We start from the raw sequence: 27,267 nt of genomic DNA, 5'->3' as shown, positions 1-27,267 counted from the left end.
TAATGTCCATCCTAGAGAATGAAGATCTACTTACCAGGGTGTGGTCACAAGGTTATCAAAGTGTGGCAGACAAATCTGAATGATCAGTTTTAGAGCTGAATTTAGGGCTGGATTGTGAAAATGGTCGGTAATGCAATTGTTACAGTAATGGATGTGTCCTAACTTTTAGGAACTGATTCGCTATAGAAATTAGCTTCCTGATACAATTTAGTGTAAGCGCAGACATAAAAAATGGTGTGTGAGGGACCTCCATCTTCAGGAAGCAGCTGCACAGAGTCCTCAGTTGGGAAGCATGGCAGTGGTGTTTTGCATATTGAGAAAGATGAAAACCTGGTTACTCTGAATGTTCAGCTCTTCTCTGTATGAAAATCTGTGTCAAGATTATCACATGTATTTCTCTGAGAGTTACAGTGCTGGTGGTAACATTACTACCATAAATCTGATTTAAGGGCAGCTGTGCTTGACTGTTTCCAGAAGGGACTTCCAGTTGTTGAGAAAAAGATTGGACATGACTGAGTGAACAGGGGCTAATTTATATTCTTTGTAAAGATAACAGCTATTTGCTACAGGATTTCTAGATTAAAGATGCTAACAAAGTAATGGCTGTGGGGGAAGATTTCAGAAGTAATTATGTCCTGGCTTTTCACAGCTTAACTGTACCTGTCTAGAGAGTGTGGTGTGGGTGCCATTCGTAGTGCTTAACATATTTTAGGAAAGCCAGCAATAATAGTGTCTCCTCTCTCAAGCACCATCTACTGGCTTACCTCTAAACTGATCCTGTCTCAGGATAGAGTTTCAGCAGGTCTGTTTAATATTAGTGATGAAGTGTGTCATCACAACGTCCTGAGCAGGCCCATATCCCCCTAACGGGACACCTCCGTGCCTGGTGGCCTTTGCAGGTTCCGCGCGGGCGACTGGCCATGCTGCAGGCCTGGCTGTGCACCCCCCCGGTGCCGTAGGGCGTCTTTGCAGTGGCATTGAAGTGCTGAACGTCAGCCAGCCCAGGAGGAAGCCGTGTCTAAACCCGATGTGATGCACAGAACACTGCTGTGGCTCGGGCGGAGAGGTGGGGAATTGTGATAAATGGAACACTGCAGGACGTTTCACAGATTTTAAAGAAGCTGTGGGAAGGAGACAGCAGCTCTGGTATTTTCACTTAAACACCCCACGGGCTCTACTCTCCGTTTACCCCGAGCCCCCGACTCCAGGAAGGAGGCGGCCGTGACGATGGGCTCGGCGGCAGGGCCGGGAGCTCCCGCCCCGCGCACCTGCGGCCGCCCCCGGGCCGCGCGGCGCCTTTAAGGGCGGGCGGGCGGGCGCCCGCGCCACATGCCGCTCGCGCCGGAGCCGGAAGCGTCGGCGGACGCGGCCCAGGCCCCGTGGAGCCGGAGCCGGAGCGCTGCGGCCCCGCCATGAGCCGGCCGCCGGCCCTGCAGGCGCAGACCTGCGGCCCCTGGGAGATGAAGGAGCGCCTCGGCACCGGCGGTTTCGGCAACGTCATTCGCTGGCACAACAAGGTAGGCGGTGGCCGGCCCCCATCGGCCCAGCCCGGCCCGGGGCCCGCGCTCAGCCGAGCCCGTGCTGTGTCCGCAGGAGAGCGGCGAGCAGGTGGCCATCAAGCAGTGCCGGCAGGAGCTGAGCCCGCGCAACCGCGACCGCTGGGCGCTGGAGATACAGATCATGAAGAGGTGAGGCGGGCCGCGCGACGGCGGGCGGGGCCGCGGCCGGCCCTCGGCCTGGCGCTCCCGGGCGGAGCCCGGTGCCCGCTCGAGGCCGGGCCGGGCCGGGCAGAGTGGCCGCCAGGCGGGGTTGCGTCAGCGCCCCCGGGAGCGCACGAGCGGGGCGGCCTCCGAGCGCGGATCTAGGAGCTGCGCTGAGGTAAACGGTGGGGAGAGGCCGCCGGCCGCCTCTACCGCGGGGGTGCCCGACCCGCTACGGGGGCAAGCGCGTAAAGCGCGCGCGCTACAGAAAACCTCGCGTTGTGTTTCGTCAGTCTTGGGTCTCAGACTTTCGTCTTCGGCGCTTCTGCCACTGCCTTCAGCGTTACAGTTCTGCTACGTAGCTGCTCTTTTGCCTAGCCTAATGTCTGTGCTGGGCTGTCCTTCGGGGCGTTGGATTGATTTTGTAGGATGCAATGGTCTGACCGCGGTTTGGGTCTTTTCTGAAGGGTGGCAACAGACTGCGTCACACTCCTTCACAAGGCACGTTCCTGTAGCTCCTGGGCAGATCTGTTGTGTGCATGCATTGAAGGAGTGCCCTGACTGCACATGAAATGCAAGGAGTTGGGATGAGTCTAGGTGCATGAAGGATGGATGAATTGCAGACCTTTAGAATTCATTAGTTCAGATTCTAAAAGGATCGCATGTTACCCTGGTTCTGCTCGTCATGTGTACTTGCCTCATTTCCTCTCCTCAGGCTGAACCATCCCAATGTGGTGGCTGCCCGTGATGTCCCTGAAGGGATGCAGAAGCTTGCACCGAATGACTTGCCATTGCTGGCTATGGAGTACTGCCAAGGCGGAGACCTCCGCAAGGTGAGGTCCCTGGGGTGGTGACCGAGGGCTGGATCAGCTTCTCAGCTGATCCTAGAATTTCTATTGAAGTTTCCCTGTAAAACCTCTCTTTTCACATCCTGATGCTTTCTAATTCTTGTCATGACGCCAACAGGTTTTGGTGAGTTGGTCCTTCCTATTACGTTCAGCTTTTGAAGACTTAAGTGCTTTCTGAAACTTTTTGTATTTGTTTGGCTGCAAGTGATACTGTGAGCATGTAGAGGATGAGGGCATGTGTGAGGGCTGTGCAACAGGATGTGAGTATGGCCAAGAGCGTCATAGGGCAGGGTGCATCTGTGGGCTGTACGCTTCCTGAAAGTGATTAACTCCTATATGTCACAGAAAAAAATAACACGTTAATTCTAATCTTACTCTTTTTCTAACCTTTGCTATAATCTGCCTATAGATAAAACCCAGAGCTTAGAGCTGAGATTTGAGCTGATACTGTCAGGCATAGGGGAAACGGCTACGAAGGATGGAGCAAGTAGAAGGAAGAGAATGGGGATGACACTTGACTTCTTTCACCCACTCTTTTCTCCTCCCATGCAGTTAGACCAAGGCCTGAAGCTGTAATTGCTGCTCCTGAAGGTCACAATCTCTTGGGAGTTTTGTGCCTCTAGAAAATTTCGTTGCTGTTACTGGAACTTCTTGCATCCATGAGAGTTTGTGGAACTGTGAGTCTCACTCAGGATACAGGAGGGAAAGACTATATTCTGTGTTGTTTTCTTGCAGTACCTGAATCAGCTGGAGAATTGCTGTGGTTTGCAGGAAGAAGCTATTCTCATCTTGTTATCTGATATTGGTAAGTGGTAGCAATACCTGCAGTTGTCTGAACTATGGAAGCCCTTTCAGTGCTGAGTCCACTCTAAGGATATGTGGCAGTGACCTGAATGCCTCTAATCTTAGACTGACCTTTGAAGAGTATACTTGTTTCCTGTCTTGCTCTGCCAGCCCTCCCTGTGGGAGAGCCAACCTTTGATTTTTGTTCTTGAAAATGTAGAGATGGATTTTCTTACCCAGCAAAAATGCCACTCAGGATTTCCTGGAAGGTTCTGGATAGCTGAACACTTGCCAAGTGACTCTGATTTATGTTGCATATCAGTCTCCACCCTCAGCTTAACAGCTGATCATCAGGACTTCAGAGTGTGTGTGATCAATGGGTTTCCATTAGCATTTGGGCAACCACTGTGTGGAATTTTAGACAGTTGTGGTGCAGAAGTTGCCAAGCGCTGTCTGGAGACTTTTGGGGTGGAGTTTTTTGGTCAAGCTATGTTGTGATCTTACTGAGTTGCAGCTGAGGCAAAACTGGACAGGTACTAAGGCTTTAGAGAGAAGATACGTTACGAAGTGCATTTGGCACAGATGTATGCTTAGAAAGTGAGCTTGTGGCAAGAGAATAAATGTGCATTTGTCATTACTTTTACTGCAGGTGTGGCTGTTAGGCCTTATCTCCTGTCCTGCCAGAGGTCTTAGTAGTCTGGGGAGGTCCGTGTTGACTGGGAGCTAGGCAGTGTTACACCAGTTTATAAGAAGGGCGTGAGGGAAGACCCAAAGGGCAAACTTTGTGTCTGGAAGTGTTTGATGCCAACTTTTCCTCTTTCTCTTGGTGTTTCATTGTATGTTTGATTGTACAAGATTTGACCCAAAAGCCATGCTTATACTAGGTAGAAATGAATCCTTACTGAGCTCATGCTAGGTACTGTTAGTTACAGCCTTACAAGTGGCTTTTTCTGTGTCTCAGCTTCTGCTCTCAGGTACCTTCATGAGAACAGGATCATCCACAGAGACTTGAAACCAGAGAACATTGTGTTGCAGCAAGGAGAGCAAAGGGTAAGCAGGAACCAAGTGTCTCTGCTTGCACAGACAAGTAAGTGTAAGAGGAACATGCATGTGCTTCATGTAGTTGCAGTGGTCCCTCTGCAAGAGCACTCAACCCAGGATAACAGCTGTCTCAGATCTGTGTGTCAGGTGAACAGTATTCTGCGTCCAGCTGAGATGAAAGGTTGTATTAGACTTCTGGTAACACCTGACATTTTGACTTTCAACTATTGACCCAATATCTGAATTGGCAGTAATGTTTCCAGCTCTGAATATCAAGCCAATGACAACTTTACATATTTTGTGGTTTTAGGAATCTACAGGAGCCTCCCATTTCCACTTCCATCTCTTTGTTGGCACCTTTGCTGCATATCTTTGAAGAGCTGAACCTTTTCTTTCTCTACTGTATGGTGTGCTTTTAACAGGACTTCTCTCTAGTGTTCTTATTCTCTGTTGTGTGTTTCAGTTAATACACAAAATCATTGACCTTGGTTATGCTAAGGAGTTGGATCAGGGTAGCCTATGCACATCCTTTGTTGGGACTCTACAGTACTTGGTAAGGAAGGAATTCAGCTAGAAGAGCAGCTACCACTTTGCAGTGGGATAGAGTTAACTGTTACCAGGCTTTGAACTGGCATGAAGTACTTGTCCTGGTATGGGGTGCATTTGGGGTGCTTCAGCTAGCAAAGGTGACTTTTTTTGGTGACACTGGGTTTTCACAGTGTCTGCTGGCTGTGTCTGTTGTAAATAAAAGGAGTGCTGATAACCTGTCCTGTTCACTCTGAGAGGATCTCAAAGCTCGTGAGAGGCAGAGCATTCAGCACTGTCTGTAATCTGTGGTACAAACATTAATGAGCTCTTAAGGGACAGAAAGAGCTAAGAGATGAGTGGCTTTGTCTCATGTGTGTGTAAACTGTCTCAGGCTCCAGAGCTGCTGGAGCAGCAGAAGTATACGGTGACAGTGGATTATTGGAGCTTTGGCACACTGGCCTTCGAGTGCATTACAGGCTTCCGACCATTCCTACCCAACTGGCAGCCAGTGCAATGGTGAGTGAGCTGGGGCCGGGTGATACGAGTGCATGCAATGCAGCTATTCTCTTTACAGGAAGTAGAGCTGTGTTCCCTTGATTCTTAGGGTAATATCCCTATGTTCCGTGCCCTTATGGAGACTGACTCCCTTCACAGGAGTTTAACCTACCTGAGCAAGTTCAGCATTCCTGATACTTGCTCTTTGGGATAAGGACTGACTCCTGGAGGGCAGGTAGCAGAAACCAAAGCGGCATCTGTATTACATCTGTCAAGAGTAGCTTTAAGAGCCTACTAACATGCAGGCTGGGAAAGGCAGGTGATTATTTCATCATTGTACTTGCTTGAATTCATTAGGCATACAAAAGTGCGACAGAAGAGCGAGCTGGATATTGTTGTTTCAGAAGACTTATCTGGAGAAGTCAAATTTTCTAGCAGTTTACCTTGCCCGAACAATCTAAACAGGTGAGAACTAGAAATCTGTTATGCCACACTGGGATAAACTATTTCTTCTGTGAAAGGACCAGGTTTATGTTATATACCTTACTATGTTAATCTGTGAATAAATTGAGAGCATGACACAAACAGTGCTTGTTCCTTGTCAGACTTGTGTAGTTGTGAGTCTCTGTTTCTGCCTTCTAAACACTGCATTTGTGATCAGGGTGAGGGTGAGAGGGATGGGGAAGTTGTTTGTCAGTCCTCCTGCAGAGACCAGGCCATATGGTGACTGCAAATGCACTTTCTCCTCTTCTGATCCCCATCTTGTTTTGGTCCTTCAGTGTTTTGGCTGGGAGGCTGGAGAAATGGCTGCAACTCATGTTAATGTGGCACCCACGGCAGAGAGGTACAGATCCTACATATGGACCCAATGGGTGTTTCAAAGCTTTGGATGACATTTTGAACTTGAAGGTGAGCAATGGGTCTGTATGACCCTGAAGAGTTTTTCGGAGAGCAGTTGCCTGTAGCCTGTGAGAGAAGAGGCTTGACTCATAGACCTAGGAGGAGGAGGAGCAGCACAGAGTCTTATTTAGCTGTCTCATGACAGTTAGTGACAGGTGCTTTCCTCTTGCTTATTTGAGGACAAATACTCCCTGAGCTTGTTGGGAGTAGCAGATAGCTTCTGTGTGTGCTTGGTACCATATTCTGGTAGAGGATTCTGTGGCTGAAGCTGCTTAATTGTTATGTGGGATCTCTTCCAGTTGAAGGAGGACAAGGACTTTGGCATAATGTTTGTTATGAAGTAGCTGCAAAGTGACTTCTAGAGTCCTGCAAGTGCTTTGAACAGTTTATCGGTGGCCAGTGTCTCAGTCCTGAGATCTCTGCTCTAACATAACCAATGCATCTTCAGTCCTTCTCATGTCACACTACTCTTCTTCTAGTTGCTTCATGTTTTGAACATGGTTACGGGAACTGTACACACCTACCCTGTGACTGAGAAGGAGACTCTGCAGACTGTGAAGGCCAGGATCCAGTCAGATACAGGAATCCCAGAACAGGACCAGGAGCTACTGCAGGAAGCTGGACTTGCATTGTTTTCTCAGAAGTTGGCCACTAAACATATAGCTGACAGCAAGGTGAGTCTGGATACTCCCTTGTTTGCAGTTGAGTGAATCAGCAGGCAGAATAGGTACCCTATTGCCTTTGGTGTTCAGACTTTGGCTGAGGAGGAACATTCTGTTTATGGTGTTACTGAGGCTTGCTTTTTCTGAGAGAACCTGGTTGGGTCTTTTGTCTTCTGCAGGTGAATGATACTGCAGCTGCAGACACAGACCTCCTCTTCCTCTTCGATAACCGGAAAGTTGCCTACGAGGCTCAGGTTGCTTTGCGTCCTCATCCGGAAAGCGTTGACTACATCCGTAAGGACTTTCTCTAGCGTGAATGTGAGAGGTTGTCTGCATTGAGAGGGCTGCCTGTGTTCTCTGATCTGTATCCTGTGCAAAGAGTAGAGAGATCTTTTGCATATTGGGACTGAAGAAGCAGTAAAATGGACTGGCATAGCATTCATTAAATTTGTCAAAATAACTGAGGAAAGGAAGTGTTTGATTTTGATATTCCGGGGAAGCTGCATAGAGGTTAGCCGACTCTAGGCTTTGCAAGAGGTAACATGCCCCTCAAAGGAATGATGTTTTGCTCTGTTTTGTAATGTGATAACACTACTTTTAGGCTTCATGCTGATACGTACGTTTCCCTCCCCTCCCCACTCTGTTTCCAGTTCAGGATCCAAAGAAGAATCTCCACTTTTTCCAGTTGCGGAAAGTGTGGGGTCAGATCTGGCACACAATCCGGATGCTGAAAGAGGACTGTAACCGGCTTCAGCAGGGCCAGCGAGCAGCCATGTACGGTGGCAGTTTCTCTAGAATATTTATCTCTGCCTTTGCTCCCTGGTGAAAGGGAAAGGACAGGAATGGGACCCTGTTGGAACTGGGAAGCCCATGAGTGGAGCCATTAACGATTAATGAAAATATGAGAGTTCCATCCTCTGACGCAACTGCTTTTGAGCTCATTGCTACACTCTAAAGTGTCTACTTTTGATATAAGAAGAAGGCTGTGGTTTTAGTTTGGGAGGGTAATAGGACCTTTTTTTCTATGCAGGATGAATCTGTTGCGATACAATAGTACCCTCTCGAAGATGAAGAATTCTATGGCCTCCCTTTCCCAGCAGCTGAAAGCAAAGCTGGACTTCTTTAGAACAAGCATCCAAATTGATCTGGAGAAGTATAAAGAGCAGATTGAATTTGGAATTAGTGAGTATAGCATCTGGCAAACAGAGGTCTTTTTATGCCTCATCCCCACAAAGTATCTACCTTTTCCTGTATGAGTGTGAGAAAAGCAATCATTATTCTTTTATTCCTGTAGCTTCTGAGAAGCTGCTGTTTGCCTGGAAAGAGATGGAGCAAGCTGTGGAGCTTTGTGGGCGGGTATGTTTCTAAATCTAACTGCTTATCCTAAGGAAGAGGAGGCTTGTTTTTCTTTCCCTTTCTTTTTTTTTTTTGTTTCTTCATTGTCCTCCCTTAAATAGAAACAAGTTGTGTCTGGGCTGATTTCAGATCACCCTTGGTTTGGGTGGCACCATTTTTGTCCATTGCCAGTACTTCATGAAGCTAACTGTGTTTAAAAGACTTAGGGCAAAAATGGAGATCTTGGGGAATGTGAGAGGAGATTTTGCAGTAGTGGCACTCGGATGTCCTGCTAACCCAATCCTGGAGCCAGGATAGCTGAAAAGAGGATATGAAACATAGGTTAAACTGAATGTGAAAGTGAATGATTAGATGACTGAACACAAGAATTTTAAGCATCAGTCTTGAATTTTGAAAAGGCAACAATTTCCCATTCTTGATGCACATTCTGCATTTGCTCCCAGTAGGGCATTCAGCTTTTTGACACAAGACAGCGTAACCCCTGTAAGTAGGGCCAAGGACCGTCACTCCCAGATAAGGAGCGAAAGGTGACTAGTCAAGATCTTATTCTTTCCAGTACTTGGTCCTCCTCTGTTGGGAGGAGGCAGAGGGCAGAATGACTGTCTAACAGGTGGTAGCTTCTGCATGTGAATGAGTTCAAGTGAAAAGCAGAATTTGGGGTGCCAGTTGTTGATGTGGTTGTGTGCTAAGTGAAGAGGGGAAAAGCGGTAATGGATAGGATGAGAGATCTGGAATAGCCAAGGAAAAGGAAGCATGATGGCCTGGGAACTAGCAGGCCTTTACTACACTTTATTTACCAGACATTTACTACAAAGTTTGACCCTTCAATGGCTCTTTGTCGCAGGCCAAATTTTTTGTAAAAAAAAAATTCTTGGAAGTTGTTTTATCCCAGAGCACCAAGCTAATTTCCTTGAATTGAAATTACTCACATTCTTATCTGGTTTTGTCCAAGGCTGCTGTTTGCATCTTGCTGATGTGAGTGTTTAGAAATGTGAATGAGAAAGGAAGAGCCAGTGTGAATGGTAGTGTATCTTATAAGAGACTGTCCCATGGCTTATGTTCTGCGGTGCTTTCAGGAGGATGATGTGGATCAGCTAGTGAAGAGGATGATGGCCTTGCAGACAGACATTGTGGACCTGCAGAGAAGCCCACTAGGTCGTAAACAAGGAGGAACACTGGAGGATTTGTGAGTTGAACTACCTTGAACTTCAGATGCAGGAGTATTGCTAGCTAAGCTTATTCACGGCAGGACAATGAAAGTACTATCTCTTCAGCCCAAATTATGGGGGACTGGGAGGACTCTGACACTAAAAGACAGTTTCTGACTCCTTACCTGTCATCAGTCTGAAATGGCAGACTGGTACACAGAATATTTGAGTTCTTGAACTACTTGTTCATAATTTAGGTTCTAGAAAAGTCCTTTGTGTTCTGTGCCTTTTTCTTCTAGAGAAGAACAAGCGAGAGAGCTGTACCGGAGATTGAGAGAGAAGCCAAGAGGTAAAAGACGTTTTAGCTCAAGGTCAGCTTGCTTTGTGTGGGTAGTGACTTTGGAGATGCAATAATAAGCACTGAGAAAACTTTCTCTGCATTCTAGGCCTGCCCATACACTAGCTGCACATGGACTCTACTGGACTCGCCTTTTTTTTGGAGAGGGGAGTCAGGGAGTCAATTTTAAACTATGCCAGCCTTGCTTTCTTGGCACCTTCTGAGCTCTTCTCAGAGCAAGCTGTTGCTGCAAGCACGTGCTGCTGCTGTGTAGGAAGGATCAAAGACATAGCTGTTCCTTGGAGCAGCTATACAGCCCCAAGGCATTAGACCCACCCTACCAACTCTGCTTTCCAGTTCTCATCATTTTGAAGAAGGTGGCTAAAATCCAGCGCAGTTCATCCCGCTCAAACTTGCATGCCCTGAACTTGGGATGTTTCAGGATTGAAGCACCAGTGGAAACAAGCCACTAAGAATTTTCTCACTCTGTCCTGTAAGCCTACCTTTCTGTGTAACGCTCTGACTTTCATTCCAGATCAGAGGACAAGTGGTGACAGCCAAGAAATAGTACGACTGCTCCTACAGGCAATCCAGACCTTTGAAAAAAAAGTCAGAGTCATTTATGCTCAGCTCAGGTGAGCTTTGTAGAGTCACCTTTTACTGAGGGTTGAGAGAAAGTATTTGCTCCTGTCAGCAAGGGGTTTTGTTTTAGAGGTTTAAAAAACAGTGCATACAGCTAATGAGATCTCAGAGTGTTACAGGAAATAAGAAACTTCAGAAATGTTCCCCTACTGCAGTTGCCTATGTGTGATCTGATTTTTTTTTTTTTTTAATAGTAAAACTGTGGTTTGCAAGCAGAAGGCACTGGAATTGTTCCCCAGAGTGGAGAAAGTGATGAATCTGATGAATGAAGATGAGGAAACAGTTGTTAGGCTTCAGGAGAAACGACAAAAAGAACTGTGGAACTTGCTGAAAATAGCTTGTGTAAGTAAAATAAAAAGTCCAGTTTGACCTGAAAATACGGTCTGTAGCACAGGTTACTGAAATAATTAATAGTAAATTTAGTATGTCCTGTGGTTCTTTTCTTTGTTATTTTTGAATTAGTATTAAAGCCAAGTTCCAGGCTGTCTCATACTCCTGGCTGCTGGAAATTTGTAGGAATAATTGCAATCCGAATCTTCTGTGTTTTCCTCAGAGTAAAGTACGCGGTCCTGTTACTGGCAGTCCAGAGAGCATGAACACATCACGTCTTGGTAGCTCTGGTCAGCTGCTGCTGCAGGTCCCTTCTGGAACCTACAATTTATCAGAATCTGTCAGGAAAAGGTGAGGCAAAGTCTGGAGTTCTGTAGCTCCTCATGCCAGCACTACAAAGCTGGGGCTCCTGTTTTGCAGAATAATGACACATGGGCTTTCTCACATTTTACGCTTTGTGTTCAGCTTCCGTTGTCAGCAGTCTTTTCTACCTAGTAGCTGGACTTTGTGGGGCTTTTGAATCTTCCTTATGACAAACGGGGAATAATGTATAGCTTCACTTCTGCCTGCCTCAATAATAAAGGGTTTATTTTATCTGGAATGGTTGGGCTCACTTAAGTACACTGCCAACAGGAATTGCTGGAGCATTGTCACGTAAGGTGATAGTAGCTGAGCTATATCATAAAGGAGAGACTGCTATAACCAAACACATGTAGTGTGTAGACACTGGGTCACCAGCTGGAATGACAGACCCTGGTTTGTTTATTTGAATGTTGCTTAATCCTTTAGTTTATAGGCTGTTCTGCAACTTTTTCTCTAGCAGCAGTGACTCCATGTAATAAGAACCCAACTCCATCTTGGAACATGCTTCCTTCCCCCTGTCCCAGTAAATCTGGGGATGCCACCAACTTTCCCAGTTGCAGTATGAATTACTAGCTTATGAGCTGACTGGTAAAGGTTAATATTCGTCAGTGCTCTGCAGCATACCTGCCAGAAATATTTCTTAAAGGTAGAGGCAGCATCTTTTTTAACAAAACTGCCATGGAAAATAACTGTGTAATAATTGTCCCTTTCAGTGAGGAGCTAGTGCTGGAATCACAGAAACTCTGTAGCCAACTAGAAAATGTGATGCATGACACAATGAAGGATCAGGAGCAGAGCTTCATGGTAACATATTTCATATTCTATAAATGGATTGGGGAAGCTCATGGCTTCAAACTTCTGTTTGTGTAACTTTGCCACCAATAAGTAATATGGCTAATAGAAATCTGCATATTACTCTCTTGGATGAGGAGAGAGGAGGAGTTGTGGGAGATAGAAAGCATGCACTCCCCCACTTGAACTGCTGACTGACATATTCCCTGCTTGGTGAGAACGGGAGCCATGCCCTGGGGACTTAAGTTGTGCTGAACAATAAAGGATGGGGCAAGGTGCTCAGCTGTTGTACAAAAATACTGCAGAATTGCACTCTTAAAATTGGGATGGTCTTGGGGTGGCAATACACTGGTGGGCAGGGATGCTTATTTAATGAAGCAGAATATTGAAAAGAAAGTAAAATATTAAAGAAAATAAGTAGCTTAAGGGTTTCCTTTACAACAGTTGCATGGTTCATCACAAAATTATATTGACCAACTTATTCATAGTAAATTTTTTAAATTGCTTCCCCTTTATTCTGGAGAAATCTCAACTGTAAGCTAGTGTTGAACTTTGTAGTTTTAACTGTTTATTCTTTAGGCTCTGGATTGGAGCTGGCTGCAGCTTCAGGTAGAAGAAGCAAACAGTCCAGAACAAACCCAGATGTAAAATCACTTTCGTTTCCTCTGAAGACATGCTACTTCAGGAAGCCAGCTGTGAAAAGCTGCTGCCTCTGAGAAGGGAAGTTCAAGTACCTCCTTCTACTGTCACTTACTGCTTATGTGGTACACGTGGCCTAGCTTTTAGGATCCACCTCTCGGACACTTTTTTCACAAAGATACAGTAGGAAATGCCTGTTGTAACTGCTTGGGAAAAGTTCTTAATCGTGCCTTAAGACAGCAGATATTCTTATTCTTTGTCCTGATGTATCTTCCCTTAGGCATCACGTGGTTGTTTTGCTGCCTTTTAGGCTTTCTAATGAACAATAGACAACGCATGCAATCAGCTTGCACAGTCACCGGTAGATGTCACCTTCCTAATATACTTGAACTGTGAACTTAATTTCTTAACTTTGCTGATTTGCACTTTTTTCATTAAGTGTAACGGTTGTACTTACCTAATATTTGTTTCCTATATGGGAACGAAATTATCTAAAACATGTAAACTTTTGGTTTGCTCTTTTTGATACCCTCAATAACATTTTAATGAAAAAACTGCTTTTACTGTGCAGATCTCAACATCCTTACACCTCTCAGGTTTTAATCCTAGAGACCGCAGAGAAGGAAATCTTCAGTATACACGTATAGTTTAAAAAAGCATTTGCAGATTACCTGTTAACCATGCTTGGAAAAAAAAACCAAACAAACAAAAACCACAGCTGGGTGGAGCATAGCTTTTCTGAGCCTTAGTGAGAGACAAGGCACACCAACATTATGTTCCAACTGTGACTGATTTATTTTATTCTGATGTAAACCCAATTTTCTACTACAGCACAAAGACCACCTTTTCTAAAAGGTTGTGGAGTATAGGACATGCAGGACACAATACAGTAATGGGGAGAGGTGGGATTTTCTCCTGGTTTTAGGAACAGATTTAAAATATGGGAAACTGAAGTGAAATGTTGCACAAACATCACAATTTCCATGCATGCCTTCAAGTATCTTCCTTTGATGTGCTGGCACTCTCTGGACTTCAGCGTTGGGTTAAAATGATTCTTTGGAAGAGTAGAAAGTTCACATCTCTTGACATTTCAGTATAATATTAAGGCCGAAACACACTGGGTACACTTTTCCTTCATCTTCCAGAGCACCACCTGTTGTTTTACTTAAAGCTGCATTAAGCTTCCAGCTCAAATCCCAGGCCAACTTTGTGACCTCCAGCACTGAAATTCTTGCCATCAATCAAGCCTGAGAGGGTCAGCTTTACACCTAGGAAAGCAAGCAAGGAGACACTTCAGACACTGATATCCCTGTCCAATGGCCTCCCCTCAAATACTTGAGCCTCACTCATGTGTCCTAGTTGCTATAGGAACTTTTGTACATACACATCCTTTACTTCTATGAGCCTATGTAAGATCCAGTTAATGTTCTAGAGATGACAGTAAAATAACCCATAGTGTAGTACTAATACTATTTACTGCTAACCAGTTTGACTTAACATACCAGGTCGGAGGGCATGAGTGTAACCAATTCCAATCAGGCTGGCATTATTCACTTTAGCCTACAAGAAAAAAGAAATTACAGTATTTATACACAGTGTATAAATATTAGGACTGAATTGTCCCAGTGCCTTGAGAAGGTGGCTTATGCATTAACTCTTTCAGCTACTTGTAGTCTAACTTCTAGCAGAGGCATATTCCAGTCTTTTCCTTTTCTCCTCAAGAGTTTCCAGCTTAAGCTGTAACAGGCTTAAGTAATAGTTCCAATCTTTCCCCCCCTCCAACATTTCTGCAAGAATTTGCAAGCATCAGTAACACCACTTATCTCAGGACCTCAGCTGACTTTCAAGGCTTAACTGACTGTTAGGAGAAGGCTGTAAGCTCAGCTGAACTTCCATCATTTTACTTAGTACAGTTTTACATTATGCATTAGGTGGTAAGAATTAGAACATTAAAAGGATGCTGCATCCTCTCATTACCTTTTGAAAACATATTCTGCATAGGCTCTAAGCACACTAGTCAGGCTAGTGACCATTTCACCATGGACAAAACAGTGCTTTAGATTTTTTTTTTGTCCTTTCACAAATATGACCTTCAAGGTCCCAATTTAAATTTGAACCACAACAGAAGCCACAGTTTGCCATCTACCACACTGTCTCAGTAACTATTTAAAGCAACTGTGTTGTACCACAAATTTTCAGTAATTAAGGGAGCTTGAAATACTTGTTCCTGTAACAAAATTCTTACCACAACTGAAGTCTTCTCATCCAGTTGGTACTTTGCAGCAATACCAAAACGTGTGTTGTTACTGCCAGCAGTCCATGCAAGATTGACTGATGTCTCAACCTTATTATTAACCTTCTGATAAATAGACCCACCAAACTCGGTGCCATCATTCCTGTTTGTAATAGATGCAAGTGTGTCAAGCCTTGCCTTGTTTAGTAAATAGTAACTCTTTAGATTAACCCTTCCCTGCAATCATTTGATCATTATCTCTTAAAATGAACCAAGAGCTCCAATACTTCCCTGGACCCATAATTCCTAACTGGAGCTGGCAAACTCCTGCTCATGTTTTTTTACCCAAAACAAGTTTTTCTTGCAGAATGGAACAAGACTTTCCAACAGCCGAGACCTATGGTTTGAGGTTCTGACAAACCTTGCTTTCTTGTCGCCTGTGATAATGTATAAAGGGACAAATCCAGAAGGAAACTTAAGTCAGTTATGGGAGTGATGAGACAGAAAACAATGTTATTGCACAGCAGTTGTTTAAATACACCATCTTCAAAGACTCTCAGAGCATCTGAATGCCAAGACTAGAGCTGCAGTGTGATGACAGCTGGAAACACAAGCACAATACAACACACACCTCTCTTCTCCACCTTGGGCATTTCTGAGCCAGAAGCTTTCTATCTATCTGGTGGGGAGGGGGGAGGTACAGTAGCTTAATTGAAGGCTCTTTTATCTAGCGCCAAAATAGAAGTTAAAGTTTACAGATTTAAATTCCAAATTAACACTATAAAGTGCCTTTACACCACTATCTTATATACACAAAAACCAAAATTACCATGAAACGAGGTCTCAAAAGACGAGTTGGAAAGTTGCCCCTGCTTTAGTTGTACGGAAGATGAAAACACTGAATATAGATTATTTTTAAACAAATCAGCATCCCCTTCCATCCACCCACCTTTCGCCTAACTCCGTTAATGCTCACTGTTCATCTAGTTTGGCTCCTCTGATAATATTTTTCTAGGCTCAGATAATACTTACACATTAGTGTGCAGCTGAAAGTCTCCTGCCTTATACCCCAAGGCAAAGTTATTTTGCGAAAGCTTAGACTTGGCCGTATCAAAAGCCATCTGGTAGCCAGCAAGCCAGCCTTCATAGCCCAATACTGCCCAGCCATAGATGGTTGGTCCAGAGAGATCAATGTCTATGTTGCAGCCTAGATTTATATATTCTCTTTTGTAGGAGGTCTTCAACTTTCCACTCTTCTTCCTGCAGAGAGAAACATGCCATTTTATCCTTGGTAGTATACAAGTATGTATTATATGTAGTTTTATTCACGTATGTATGTCCCTTAAGGCCAGTTAATTAAATGACTGTAATGCCTACTCAAAACTTAACAGCTGCTGAAGAGGGCATGGGATAAGGGTAATACTGGTATTACATATATTTACATGGTGCTACATTTTCCTCCACCATCTCAAACTCCTTAAAATCCTCAAGAAGCAAAAGACAAAAGCATTTCATGCTCTAAAACCCATTAGGTTTCAAGTTTTGTTCTCCATGAGTGAAGGCAACGCATAATGGCATCAGCAGTTTCATTCAGGAGCGTCCATGACATCCCACACTGTTAGCTGGCCTTTCTGCCTTTCAGCACCTTTCTGTCTGCTCTGTTCTCTCAACCGTTCCTTCAAGTGCAGTGCTTGCTTTCCTTCCTTCTTCACTGCTGAATACCAGACAACTCTATCAAAAACAAATCTCCTCATCCTTCGGACATCATCCACTTAGCCTTTTTCTGTCCCTCTGTTGAAGCCTCTTCCTCTCCAGTGTGTCTTTGTGCTCGTTTTGCTATCAATTAAAACTTAACATAACTGAGACAAAATTTTATCACCTCCTTAATCCTCTCCCCAACCTTGTTTCTCTCCCACTGAAGACACAGCAGAACATCATGCTGCCTGTCACTCATATCCAGGCCTGGGGTCTCATTTTTTACTTAGCTTCTAATTCCTTACATCCAAGCAGCATTTCAAACTCTGATTTTTCTGACAGGCTCTCTCCCATAATAAAGCTTTAAGTACCAGTAATTATTTACAAAGCAGTCTCAAGCTTTGTGCATTATCCAGACAGAAACACCCCTCCTTTGCTCTACTGCCTACCAAAAATAAATACATGATAACTGAGAAAGACAAAAAAGTGCTGTTCCACTGCCTATCATAATACCTATGCAGTTCTACCTCCTCATTTAGTTGTGCACAGACATCTGCTCAAAAGCATCAGGAAAAAAAATAATTTTGCTTTGTTCTTAAGGCACTAGGTTGACAACAGTTGGACTGTCAACACCGTGACAGAGATGGTACAAGTTAAGTGGTCCATGTAAGACCTAGCTGTTTAAGGGGAGAGTTACAAAAATATAATGCCTACTGCAAAACAACAAATTTGTCAATGACGAAAAAGCTGAAGAATCATTTTTAGCAGACCTCGTCCTTCTGAGCCCAGTATTATCCATTGCCTTCAAAATATTCTACAGTGTCTGCAGAATATTCTACAGTAAATTTTCAGCATCTACACAATGACCAGAATAAGCATTTCTAGTTAAAATTTACGGGAAATTCTAGCACTCCTTAGATAAAGGTAACAGAAAATATTTACCCTGTGTTTGGTACAAATGTAGTGTCAAGAGCCACCTTCAGTCCTTCAGCCATCTGCAAAGAAAAACAAGAGACCCCTGCTCAGAACTCTGCTGAAACATGATTTGTTAGATTCCACTGCTATAGCTCTACTTCCTGTCTAAAGAGAAGACAAAACACAACCATAATGTTTTCCACATGTTTTCCAACAAAATCTGAAGATGCTGCATGACAAGGGATTAAAATTTGGACTTTTTCTCCCCACAACAAGGCCCTATAACAGCGCACGCTTTGTAGATATATTATTACAGGAAGATTTCAAATCTAGCGTGGACAAGAAAATTGAGAAACTATGTTAAAGAAAGAAAACTGATCAGTTCATGTTTGCTTATTCCCTATAGTTTCAACAATCCATACAGTAGCTCAAGAATCTCTCTCAGAATCTACAGGTATTCTTTTAAGACACTGTACTACGTCACGGGCCAAACCATACTCCTGTCTCAGCCTTCCCACCCTTGTTTTGAGCTGGACAGCATTTTCCATTTTAAAGCACAGGTAAAAGTGCAAAACCATAACTACAAAAATTGATGGCCATACATGGCGGAGGGCACCAGAACTTCTACTGTCTTTGGCACCATTACCTTAACGGAAAAGCGTAAAGCTATTACTTTGAAAAAGCACTGTATGTTTTGAGAGTGCTGTATGCTAGCAACCCTTTGTGTAAGCAGTGCCAAGCTGCAAACACGAATCTTTCTCTTCAACCTTACAAAATATATTCAATCTCAAGGCAGCCAAACTTAAGCCCTTATGTATTAGAGCATTAACAACTACGAGACCCCTCTTTTGTTCCCGCTGCATGACTGCAGCAGTGACAGTTCTACATAGCTAGAGTGCATCTTTAAACAAAAGCTCCTATTTGGAGTGGATAATAGTGACATTCATTCAACCAGCTAACTAAAACGTTTGCATGCCCGTAACTGTAGTAACTCTGTACGTTTGGATCATTACGTAGCAGCACATTGCTGTGGGAGTGCTTGCACCCCCCACCCCCAAAATTCATGATGCTCTCTCTCTGTGCATTCTGCAAATATACATAACTTTGTTTTTAGTACTCCAGATAGTTTTGTGCAGCTTTCACTCTTCGGTGTTTTTTGCTCAACTCAATACTTTCTCATAGTAGTTGCAGAAATATTTTCAGAGTATCTGCTTCCTCTTACCTGATCCTCCATGGAAACTTCTGTTCCCAGTGTGTTGTCTGTGTTCCACTTCTGGGTGAACGTAAGTCCATAGTCTTTGACCTTATATTTGGTCTCTAGATTGCCTGAAGCCTTGCCTGTGTCTGAGTTGGAAGAACCAGTTGCAGTGAATTCCTGCCAAAAGCATAATATGAGTTTCAGGATTCTGATATTTAATTACATCCAATTTTTCCACTTGTCAAGAGCCAGCACACACACTTGCTACCCTTAGGCCTTTTGACAGAACCCTCAAAATCCTCCAACTCTTCCCTGTCCCCACCAAAAGTAATTATTTTTGCATCACAAAATGCTACTCCTTTTGGCATCTCTGTGCTGGATATTTCTTTTATTGAGGTGTGCTGATAGAGGCCTGGAACTTGCTTAGGTTGGAAGGAGCACTATTACACAAAGACCTGACATCTTCACTTACTTTTCATCTGCATCATGATTTGGTTACCTGCTCCCCCCTTCTAATTTTTACCGCACTTGTCTCCTGCCTTATCCACCAATCTCCCCCGCACCAAAAAAAAACTTTTTCTGCTGTGTTTTTTCTGCTCCAAAGTGGCAATTGTTACTTCAACATTGCACAACTTGCTCTGTACCTTCACACAGATCCATACCCAGATACAAAAAGATACTCGCTTGGGATACAAAGCTGCTTGTATCCTTGGATTTTTCCTCACAATCTCCTGTAATTCCCTTTATTATCTTACCAGTACTGTCCCAATTGTGCATGAAGTAGCACCCGTTATAGTCCTTCTGGAAATACACTCTCCCTTAAGAAAAGCAATCCTACGTCCAAGTTATGCTGCTAGATGAATAGCAAAAAAAAAAAATTCTCTCATTTCTCCAAACATCTTGTGTGTTTTTTCCTTTTCATTCTTTTTTTTTTTCTTTTTCCATCTTTCAGCAGTGAAAATGTCTTCTGGAAAATGGTCACTGATGTTTTTCACACAGATTACTGCACCCTAACATCATTGTTCCCCCTACCCGTTATACTGTTGTCACTTAGACTCTTCATATACCATGTCGATGACTTGAGCACTTTCTCCCTCAACGTAACTTTTCTGTCATTACCTCAGCCAGCAACTGTTACCCCTTTGTAAGGCACGTTAAAATTGCAGACCTTTTCTCCTCCACAGTATCAGAAAAAAATCACCTGACCCCAGTGGCACCTTGACATCTCTCCATCAGGCTGGTCCTTCGCTGACTAGTGTAACTGAACCAACAACTTTGAATTTTGTATAATATGTATTTTGTAAGATGCTGTCTGGCCAGTCCCCCATACATCAGAGCTTCCTGTTATTTTAGGGGACTTGAAGTATCAATAAACATCTCTCCTCCTGGAAGTAGTCTACTCAGTGTTTCGTGCACAACAGAGTATAAAGGAATGAGCAGGCATATTTTCACAGTAGTGAGCTCAAGGTGTACAAGCTAGGTTTTAAAAAGCATCTGAGAACTGATCTCATTTCAGTTGTCCTCATCTCTTAAATATTTGCCTTGAAGAAAGATAATTAATCTGCCATTACATTTCTAAGTTTTGCCTCTTTTGAAGTTTAAATATTGAAAGATACAGTGCTTAAGAGAAGGCAGTATCCATTGCCAACATATCCAAGCTTTGGAACCCTGACGTTCCAGATCCGTCTCATTCCAGGACAGTATTCCTGGATGCCGCATACATTAGTTTCACAATTCGGGACTTTGTAGAGTGTACAAAAACTGTCTTTAAATGGTTTTGAAGTGCCAGGGAAGTACAGCCAGGTAAAATTCCTTACACACCGTGGGGAGGGGAAAAAAAAAAAAAAAAAAAAAAGACAAAAAAAAGACACTTATTCGAGCTAATGCACTACGACAACAGCACAGCAGTTTTATAACACATCTAGCCGGCTAACAAAAATAAGTGACGCAAGTCAGGATGCATTAGACTATCCTTTAAGACATACTTGCTACACACTGCTCTAATATCACTTCCACAAATTCAGTGTAAAGACATCTCAAACATACATCAGAATTCAGAAGTAGCTTTCTTCTGATCTTGGGGCAGGTAACTGGTTAAAAAGGCTTGATTTGTTTCTCAGACCAACCAGAAGAAAGATTGTAAAATGTTTTTTCTCACAGCCAAAGGAAAAAAACCCTGCGCTGTCATATGATCAAAAGCCAAAGGATTTTTCCAGGTGTCAGAACTGGATCTGCTTCTGGAAGCGGAAGGCACACAGCAGCATCTACTGCCATCAATCTTTAACTGTCTAAACTAGAGACGTCTCATCAAACCATCTCGTGTAGAAGCATTTCTTGGATTTTTTGTAGCTGAAAATTACTCATTCTGGCTCCGTGTCACACTCCAGTCTGAATCAGCAGTCAAGCTCAGCTTCTCATTGACCTTCTAGTTTACGGTGGCTGGCATCTTCAGGAATGCCATGCACTTCCTAGGCCAAACCACTTGCAATCTATGAAACAATTATAACGAACAGACACTACCATTGTCGTTTTCTAAGTCCGCAGGAAAAACACCCCAAACATTTCTGAATTGTAACAATCAGAGGTACTATTAGTACACAAGTATGAATTAGATCTCACGTTTTGTTCCTAACCTTGTCTCCATCCCCAAAACCCCATTTAGTTGCAGCAGAACGCTGATTAGAAACACTAACAAACACAAAACCTTAAGCAACAGACAACTGTATCAATACTGTATCCATCTTGTTTTCCCTCCTGCTGCTTTTACAGTGCTCTTATTGTGGATTGTTGGACAAAGATGGCAAATGGCTTTACATACATGGATCATACAGCAAATTAAGAGCTACGGACACAGTCAAACTTCATGACGTGGATGATAACATGAGTAAAAACAATGGAACAGTTTATGAACGACAGTATGCATCACAGAAAACCTCGCTAGACAAAGCAATGAAGAGCCAACATGCCAAAATAGTCACTGTTCTTACCAGCTGGATAAACATCCAACATGAAAGTTGCATGGAAAAGGAAAAGCCCATTTTAGAACTTAATAAGGTTGTTCATGTTCCGTCACATTCAGAAAACAGCATAATTAAGCATTAGCGTATTATTTGAGAATCAAAACTTCCAGCCAGGAAAACTACGCATTATCATGAAATATCAGTAACTGGCAGCAGTCATAGTATAGAGACCACATAGTTCCTCATGCCTACACGTTCCTGGCACACAGTGCAACTAATCCATCAAAAGAATACACTAATATAAAAGGAATGAGTTACACCTTTTGCATGGTAAGAATGCAAGAGAAGGAGGGAGCTAAGGCAAATACGGTTATGAAGTAGGCTAAAAAGCAGCATGGCTTATCAACCAGAACAGCATTAAGTGGTAGCACACACCGAACTGAGAGTCAGTGTAAGAATACGCTTATCTAGTAAACAATATATGCCTGTGGTTAAAGACCAAAATTATGAAATCCATTGCTGGTTTTGCCAGCCCCCCTGTGAAATTATGACAAAGGTCCACTTCTCCACCATTAAAGTGGGGATCATAGTATTTTCTAGTTACCTGAAGCGCTAAAGCTTCATTAATGTCTATAAAATGCTCTCAAATTCTGCATAAAGGGTACTGCAGGAGGACTATTTAGTTTTAATTAAGTCTTGCATTGTAAGCATGGTGGAGATGAGTGAAAATGAAGTTAAATTAAACTGTGGCTCTTATTTGCTCCATGACCTTTGATAAAAAGTCAGCCCGGACTCAAAATACTATAAAAATCAACAACAGCAGAGAAATTCAATTGCATTTATAAGCACAAATGAGAGCTATTTAGGGTGAAGAAACTCTTTTGTTTGGGATGTGGCAATGGGAATGGGGAGGAAAGGCACATGTCCACAACAAAATGTGTGAAAATTCTTGCACACCGCAGGAAAAGAAGTACTGCTACATCAGTTCCACACATCACTATAGAAATATGTCAGTCAGCTACAGGTTTTTAAATGAGAACTGAAAGAGAGAAGCAACACTGGCTAGCAAGTCATTACCACTAACCAGTTCAGGAATTTGTCCTTCCATTCCAATGCTGATGATGTTGAAAGCCCCCAATACTTACCACCCCACTGGAAGACTTGGTCTTCAACTCTAACTTGACCATTCCAAACCCTGAAAATAGAAGGGTACCCAGTGTTTCACCGCAATGTAAAAGCAAGGCTTATTTCCAACACATCCAGATTACAGCAGGTAGGGTACGCTGACCCGAAACTGCCTATTTTCACATTTCAACAGTTGTTGATCTTACTGAGGAATGATTGAAGGAATTTTGACAATTCAAAGTTGGTGGCCTCATAATTTAGTCTTAACAGTCACCCGTCATCAAATATCTCCACCTTCTGTAGCTACTGCGGTCTGGGACCAATCAATACAGTTACCATTTCTTCTGATTTGCTCAATTTACTTCTGTATTTCTGATTACAGGGCAGGGATTTTTCTTTTCCCCTTCTCTGAGAAAAATACGTTTAAACGTACTTCAACCAGTGCTGTATGCAGATATACTACTGCCTTCTTCCTTTTCTTTCTAATCTGTTATGAATCTAGGGAAAAGCAGAAAAGCCTGAAACAACTGACACTAAAGCAGGGAACTTGAGCTGAATTTTAGCAAAGCCTGAACTCCAGGGTGGCAGAGACCAGACCAGAGTGCTTTTTAATTTTATGTAGCACATGGATTTGGGATACAAATGCAATCTTTATTTGCACACGCACAAAACCAGATAAAAAACGTCAACACTTCTAGTACTGCCCCCAGAAAAGGGACTAATATCAGAATTTCTCCATTTAAATTCTTAGAAGAGGAATGCAAATATTGTGAAATTATTTCCACTATAACTATGACAATAGGCTATGCTAATTAACATAAAGATCATTCTACCTTAGGAACCTGTTTGTTGCCACATATGGTCTCCTATGGCAATCTACACGAGTTTGACTGATGTAATGCCTCTAAAAACAAAAATTTGAAGGTAAAAAATGCAGCACAGACTGTTCTGGAGTGCATCTTAAGGTCAAACTCATAACTTTCCCCTCTGACTCTTTTCCTACTGCAGCATTTTCATGACACATGTCTAAAGTTCAAATTCAGAAGGCGCCAGATGCTCCAGGCCTCTGCTGAATTCCTACCACAAGGTATTTAGGGGATCTTTGGGGTACTAAAGTTTTTATTGTAATTTTCAAGATGCCTAAGAAAAAATATGAAAGGTTATCAAACCACAGCCACGTTACTTACCATATCCCTTGTTGAATACATCCCTGGCAGACTTTCCCAAGTCACTGTATGACGGTGGGACAGCCATTGGATCTGAAACATATTGGAAGCTGTAAGAATCTTGAGTTTAACAGCATAAAATCTAAACTATATCCAAAGCATTTATAAACGTCTGTGGCTAGCACCCTCTGCGTACTTCACCAATATGGAACTGCAAGATCTTTGAAGAATGTTCATTAAAGTCATTCTTGTGTCATTGTTGCTTTGTCAGAAACAAACAAACTTCAATTCAAAGAAGTTATGAAAGCCAATCCATTATTTGGAAGCACTAAACCCTAGAAACAGTATTACATTCAACTACATGTGTAGGCCTCACATTCTTAAATTGCAAAAGGAGCTCACGGGAGCCTTACTGCTGTTCCGTAACGAGCAAACATTGCTTTCGTGACAGGACCCTTTCTGAAAGGGACCCCAAGCAGAAAAAACACATTAGCACTGAACAATCCCAAAGGAAAAAGATATTTATCTTCCATGGGCACTTGTGACTTCTTAGAAAGTTTTTCCAGAGATTTGTAAAATACAAAAAGAGATCTCTGTACACTGTCTAGTATTTCTGCACTGTGTATACACAGCGGCAGAAACTACACTTTCTAATACAGGTAACTGTTACAACTATGTCGGAGGACAACACTTAAAAGGACGGGCACGTGATATTACAGCTTACATGACATATTTAATGTGGGTTACCATAATTTAGGGATTTTGCTTCCGAAAATCCACACTAAAAGAAGTAGGAAAACTCTTTCCCAGTGGAAAATTGGTCTTCCCCTTCTAGAGTAAGTTTGCATAAATATAAAGGCACACCTGCTCCAGAAAAGAAAAGCTATCAAAGGTGATGCTTTTATTTGAGAATCATGAGACATCCTGAATGTTGTGAGCCTGTTCACTCTCCTAACATGGGTCCTCTCTTTACGCTAGACAGATATATTTTCTGTATTCTACGTGTTTTAATGTATATGTTAAATACTATTTAAGTATTTAAACAGTATTCTAAAAAAAAAAAAAAAGAAAAAAGATTCTTCAGGGCAGCTTATGCTGAAATACATCAATTCTTTGCTAATCACAAGCAGCTCTACTTGCAAGCCAGAGTTGTTTAGAGGAACTGAGCTAACAGTTCCACAGGTCTTAATACTAAATTAGAACTGGTCTCCATCAACCAGATGCGATGACAACAGCCAACAAAACACAATCTAAAGTGGGAAAAGAAATATTAAGCCAGAGATTTAGAACTAAAGCACAGTATTTATTTTAAGCACCCTGTTTCTAAACAAAGCCTCCTTAATTTTGTGCTTTTATTTTCCTTCCCACAGCTATAGAATTAGTACAACAGCCACAAGAGAAAATACATCAAGGAATAAAAGGCTGGGGGCAACTCATGCTTAACGTTGCCATCTTCAGATACAGTGCACAGTAAGCCAACGTCTATATATAAACTGCAAAAAGTTAACACCAAATTGGAAATGTCAATGAAGAAATAAACGTAAGAATAGCCACACCGGTCTATGGAATAGCTACAAAAGAAGTACACAAGACCGGAAAATGAGAACAACTACGCTTTGCGATGCCAGCTTCACTTTTACAGACGGGTAGGGCACAAAGCGGCCCGCGAAGGCGGTCACGCACCCTTGGGCGGAGGGGCCGAGGAGCGGCGGTGCCGGCTGCGCGGCCGGGGGAGCGGCCCGCCCAGGCCGCGCCGCGGCACACGAGCGCGCTCACGAGCAGCGCAGCGCGGCCGCCTCCTCTCTGTTACTGACGCGCATTACGCAACCGATAACGGAGCGCGGTCCGCCGGACCTCCCCGAGCCGGCGGCGCCATGGGAACGCTCGGTCGCTGCCGACCCCGGAAGTTCGTGCTTCCCGGCCGAGAAACTGGAGCGCTGCCAAGACCCCCGGCCGCCTGCCCACAGAACGAGAGCCGGCCCGCGCCCCGGGGCCGTCGCCTCAAGCAGCCCGCGGCCGCGTCGCCGGGCCCGAGAGCGCGGAAGCGCCGGCCGGAGCGAGCGCCCGGCGCCCACCTCGGGGCTCTTGCCCAGCCCCGCCGCGGCAAGGTGACTCGAGGAATGCCCGCCTCGGCCCCGAGGAGGCCACCGGGCTCCGCCCGGAGAGCGCCGCGGGCCCCGGTGGGGCCAGCCGCGCGCCCCACCCCGCCGCAGCCCGAGCCCCCGCCGCTACCTGCCGCCGCGCTGCCTCCGGGTAGAGGTCTCGGCGCCCCTGAGCCCGCATGCGCGGCGCCGCGCCGCCGTCGCGCATGCGCACCAGCACACCTGCCGCTGGCCTGGCCCGTCCTGTCGGCGCTGGCGGCCGTGTGCGCGGGCCGCGGAGGCCGCCAAAAGGCGCTTCGCCACAGCCGCCGATCCCCGCGGCCCGCCCGGGAGTAGGCTGGGGCGCCGTGCCCGCCTGCGGGAGCGCTTCTCGGCGCCAGGCCGCCCTGCTGGAGCGAAAAACAGCGGCGGAGCGGCCGGAGCCGCCCCAGGTCTCTGCGTTGTAATGCCCGCTCGAGGTGCGCGCGGGGGAGGCAGGAGAGCGATCGCCAGGCCTGGTGTGAACTGCCCCGGGCCCCACGCCCACGGAGCTGCAGGGTAGCTCTGCTTCCCCCAGCCTGTCACGGTCCGTGTGAGACTCCAGCGGTTGCTACAGCTCCTGTCACACCCTTCAGCTACCTTACCCACAACCTCCTTACTCATTGTGACCCCTGTTTCAAACTGCTGCTTAGACAAATCCCTTAGTAAAGGCCACTATAGCCCCAAGCCTAAGGAAGGAGACAGGCACACCCAAATCTTGATGCAAGATCTTCCAAGTGGGACAAGAGCAAACACTGACAGAACTGCACAGCCACGTATCGCTGACAAACCCCAAATGCTAGTCTGTATAGGAATAAGGTTATGTATGCACAGACAATAGTATAGTACACACCCATTTACACAGGTTCTCTATGATAAGCACAAGGTTTGCAGCTATTGTGTCCCCGAATTACCAGATATCTTGCATTCCAGTTCTTCAGGAGGAGGGAAAGAACTGTAAGTAACCCAAAGCAGCCCAGAATAACAGCCAGTTAACTGGGGGGGCAGGGGGAAGGGGTGCAGAGGGAGGAAGATGGCGGGGGGGGAGGGAGGGGAAGATACTGTATATCTATACAGTTCAAGAGAAACAAACAAACATACACTGAACAAGCCCTTTTTCTTCCACCTAAAGGAATTAAGTCTTATGGAAAGAGACTGCAAGGCCAGAAAATTCTGCCTCGAGTCCCAAGACAAAGTAGTCTTCTGGGCTACCTGTTGAGGATGATGGAGAATGCGTCAGTGTATGCTGTGTTCTGCCTAGGAAACATTTGTAAACATGGTAAGCTTGTGT

General features: G+C 44.3%; 2 protein-coding genes across 4 annotated transcripts; one reads left to right on the top strand and one right to left on the bottom strand.

Annotated features, from left to right (window-relative positions):
* Positions 1-1,360: 1,360 nt before the first annotated feature.
* On the top strand, positions 1,361-20,016 carry IKBKB (inhibitor of nuclear factor kappa B kinase subunit beta). 3 transcript variants are annotated; one of them, XM_068421396.1, is made up of 21 exons: positions 1,361-1,517; positions 1,594-1,688; positions 2,416-2,533; positions 3,284-3,353; positions 4,293-4,381; positions 4,836-4,925; positions 5,292-5,416; positions 5,753-5,860; positions 6,175-6,304; positions 6,775-6,969; positions 7,137-7,251; positions 7,608-7,731; positions 7,988-8,139; positions 8,252-8,313; positions 9,390-9,499; positions 9,761-9,810; positions 10,334-10,433; positions 10,635-10,782; positions 10,994-11,121; positions 11,847-11,937; positions 12,505-20,012. In XM_068421396.1, the coding sequence occupies exons 1-21, from the start codon at positions 1,413-1,415 to the stop codon at positions 12,571-12,573; spliced, it is 2,274 nt and encodes a 757-aa protein (XP_068277497.1). In that variant the 5' UTR covers positions 1,361-1,412; the 3' UTR covers positions 12,574-20,012. The 3 variants fall into 3 exon arrangements, with proteins under 3 accessions (XP_068277497.1, XP_068277498.1, XP_068277499.1); XM_068421397.1 differs by lacking the exon at positions 12,505-20,012 and adding an exon at positions 12,066-12,222; XM_068421398.1 differs by lacking the exon at positions 4,836-4,925 and having other exon boundaries at positions 12,505-20,016.
* Positions 13,336-26,132, bottom strand: VDAC3 (voltage dependent anion channel 3). Its single transcript, XM_068421399.1, has 9 exons — positions 26,089-26,132; positions 23,878-23,949; positions 22,711-22,760; positions 18,630-18,782; positions 17,435-17,487; positions 15,830-16,057; positions 14,810-14,960; positions 14,067-14,124; positions 13,336-13,832 (listed from the first exon to the last, which is right to left on the bottom strand). The coding sequence occupies exons 2-9, from the start codon at positions 23,942-23,944 to the stop codon at positions 13,741-13,743; spliced, it is 852 nt and encodes a 283-aa protein (XP_068277500.1). The 5' UTR covers positions 23,945-23,949; positions 26,089-26,132; the 3' UTR covers positions 13,336-13,740.
* Between the last annotated feature and the right edge of the window lie 1,135 nt (positions 26,133-27,267).

This window comes from Nyctibius grandis, chromosome 33 (assembly GCF_013368605.1).
Source record: "Nyctibius grandis isolate bNycGra1 chromosome 33, bNycGra1.pri, whole genome shotgun sequence".
Lineage (NCBI taxonomy): Eukaryota > Metazoa > Chordata > Aves > Nyctibiiformes > Nyctibiidae > Nyctibius > Nyctibius grandis.
This window is presented reverse-complemented; position numbering and strand designations above follow the sequence as displayed.

Coding starts and splice junctions, on each gene's coding strand:
- IKBKB (XM_068421396.1), top strand. CDS start 1,413: ATGAGCCGGCCGCCGGCCCTGCAGGCGCAGACCTGCGGCCCCTGGGAG. Junction 6,305..6,774: donor ATGACATTTTGAACTTGAAG/GTGAGCAATGGG, acceptor CTCTTCTTCTAG/TTGCTTCATGTTTTGAACAT. Junction 9,500..9,760: donor GGAGGAACACTGGAGGATTT/GTGAGTTGAACT, acceptor TTTTTCTTCTAG/AGAAGAACAAGCGAGAGAGC.
- VDAC3 (XM_068421399.1), bottom strand. CDS start 23,944: ATGGCTGTCCCACCGTCATACAGTGACTTGGGAAAGTCTGCCAGGGAT. Junction 18,783..22,710: donor CCAAGTCTTCCAGTGGGGTG/GTAAGTATTGGG, acceptor TGCTTTTGGCAG/GAATTCACTGCAACTGGTTC. Junction 17,488..18,629: donor AAGTTTCCATGGAGGATCAG/GTAAGAGGAAGC, acceptor TTTTCTTTGCAG/ATGGCTGAAGGACTGAAGGT.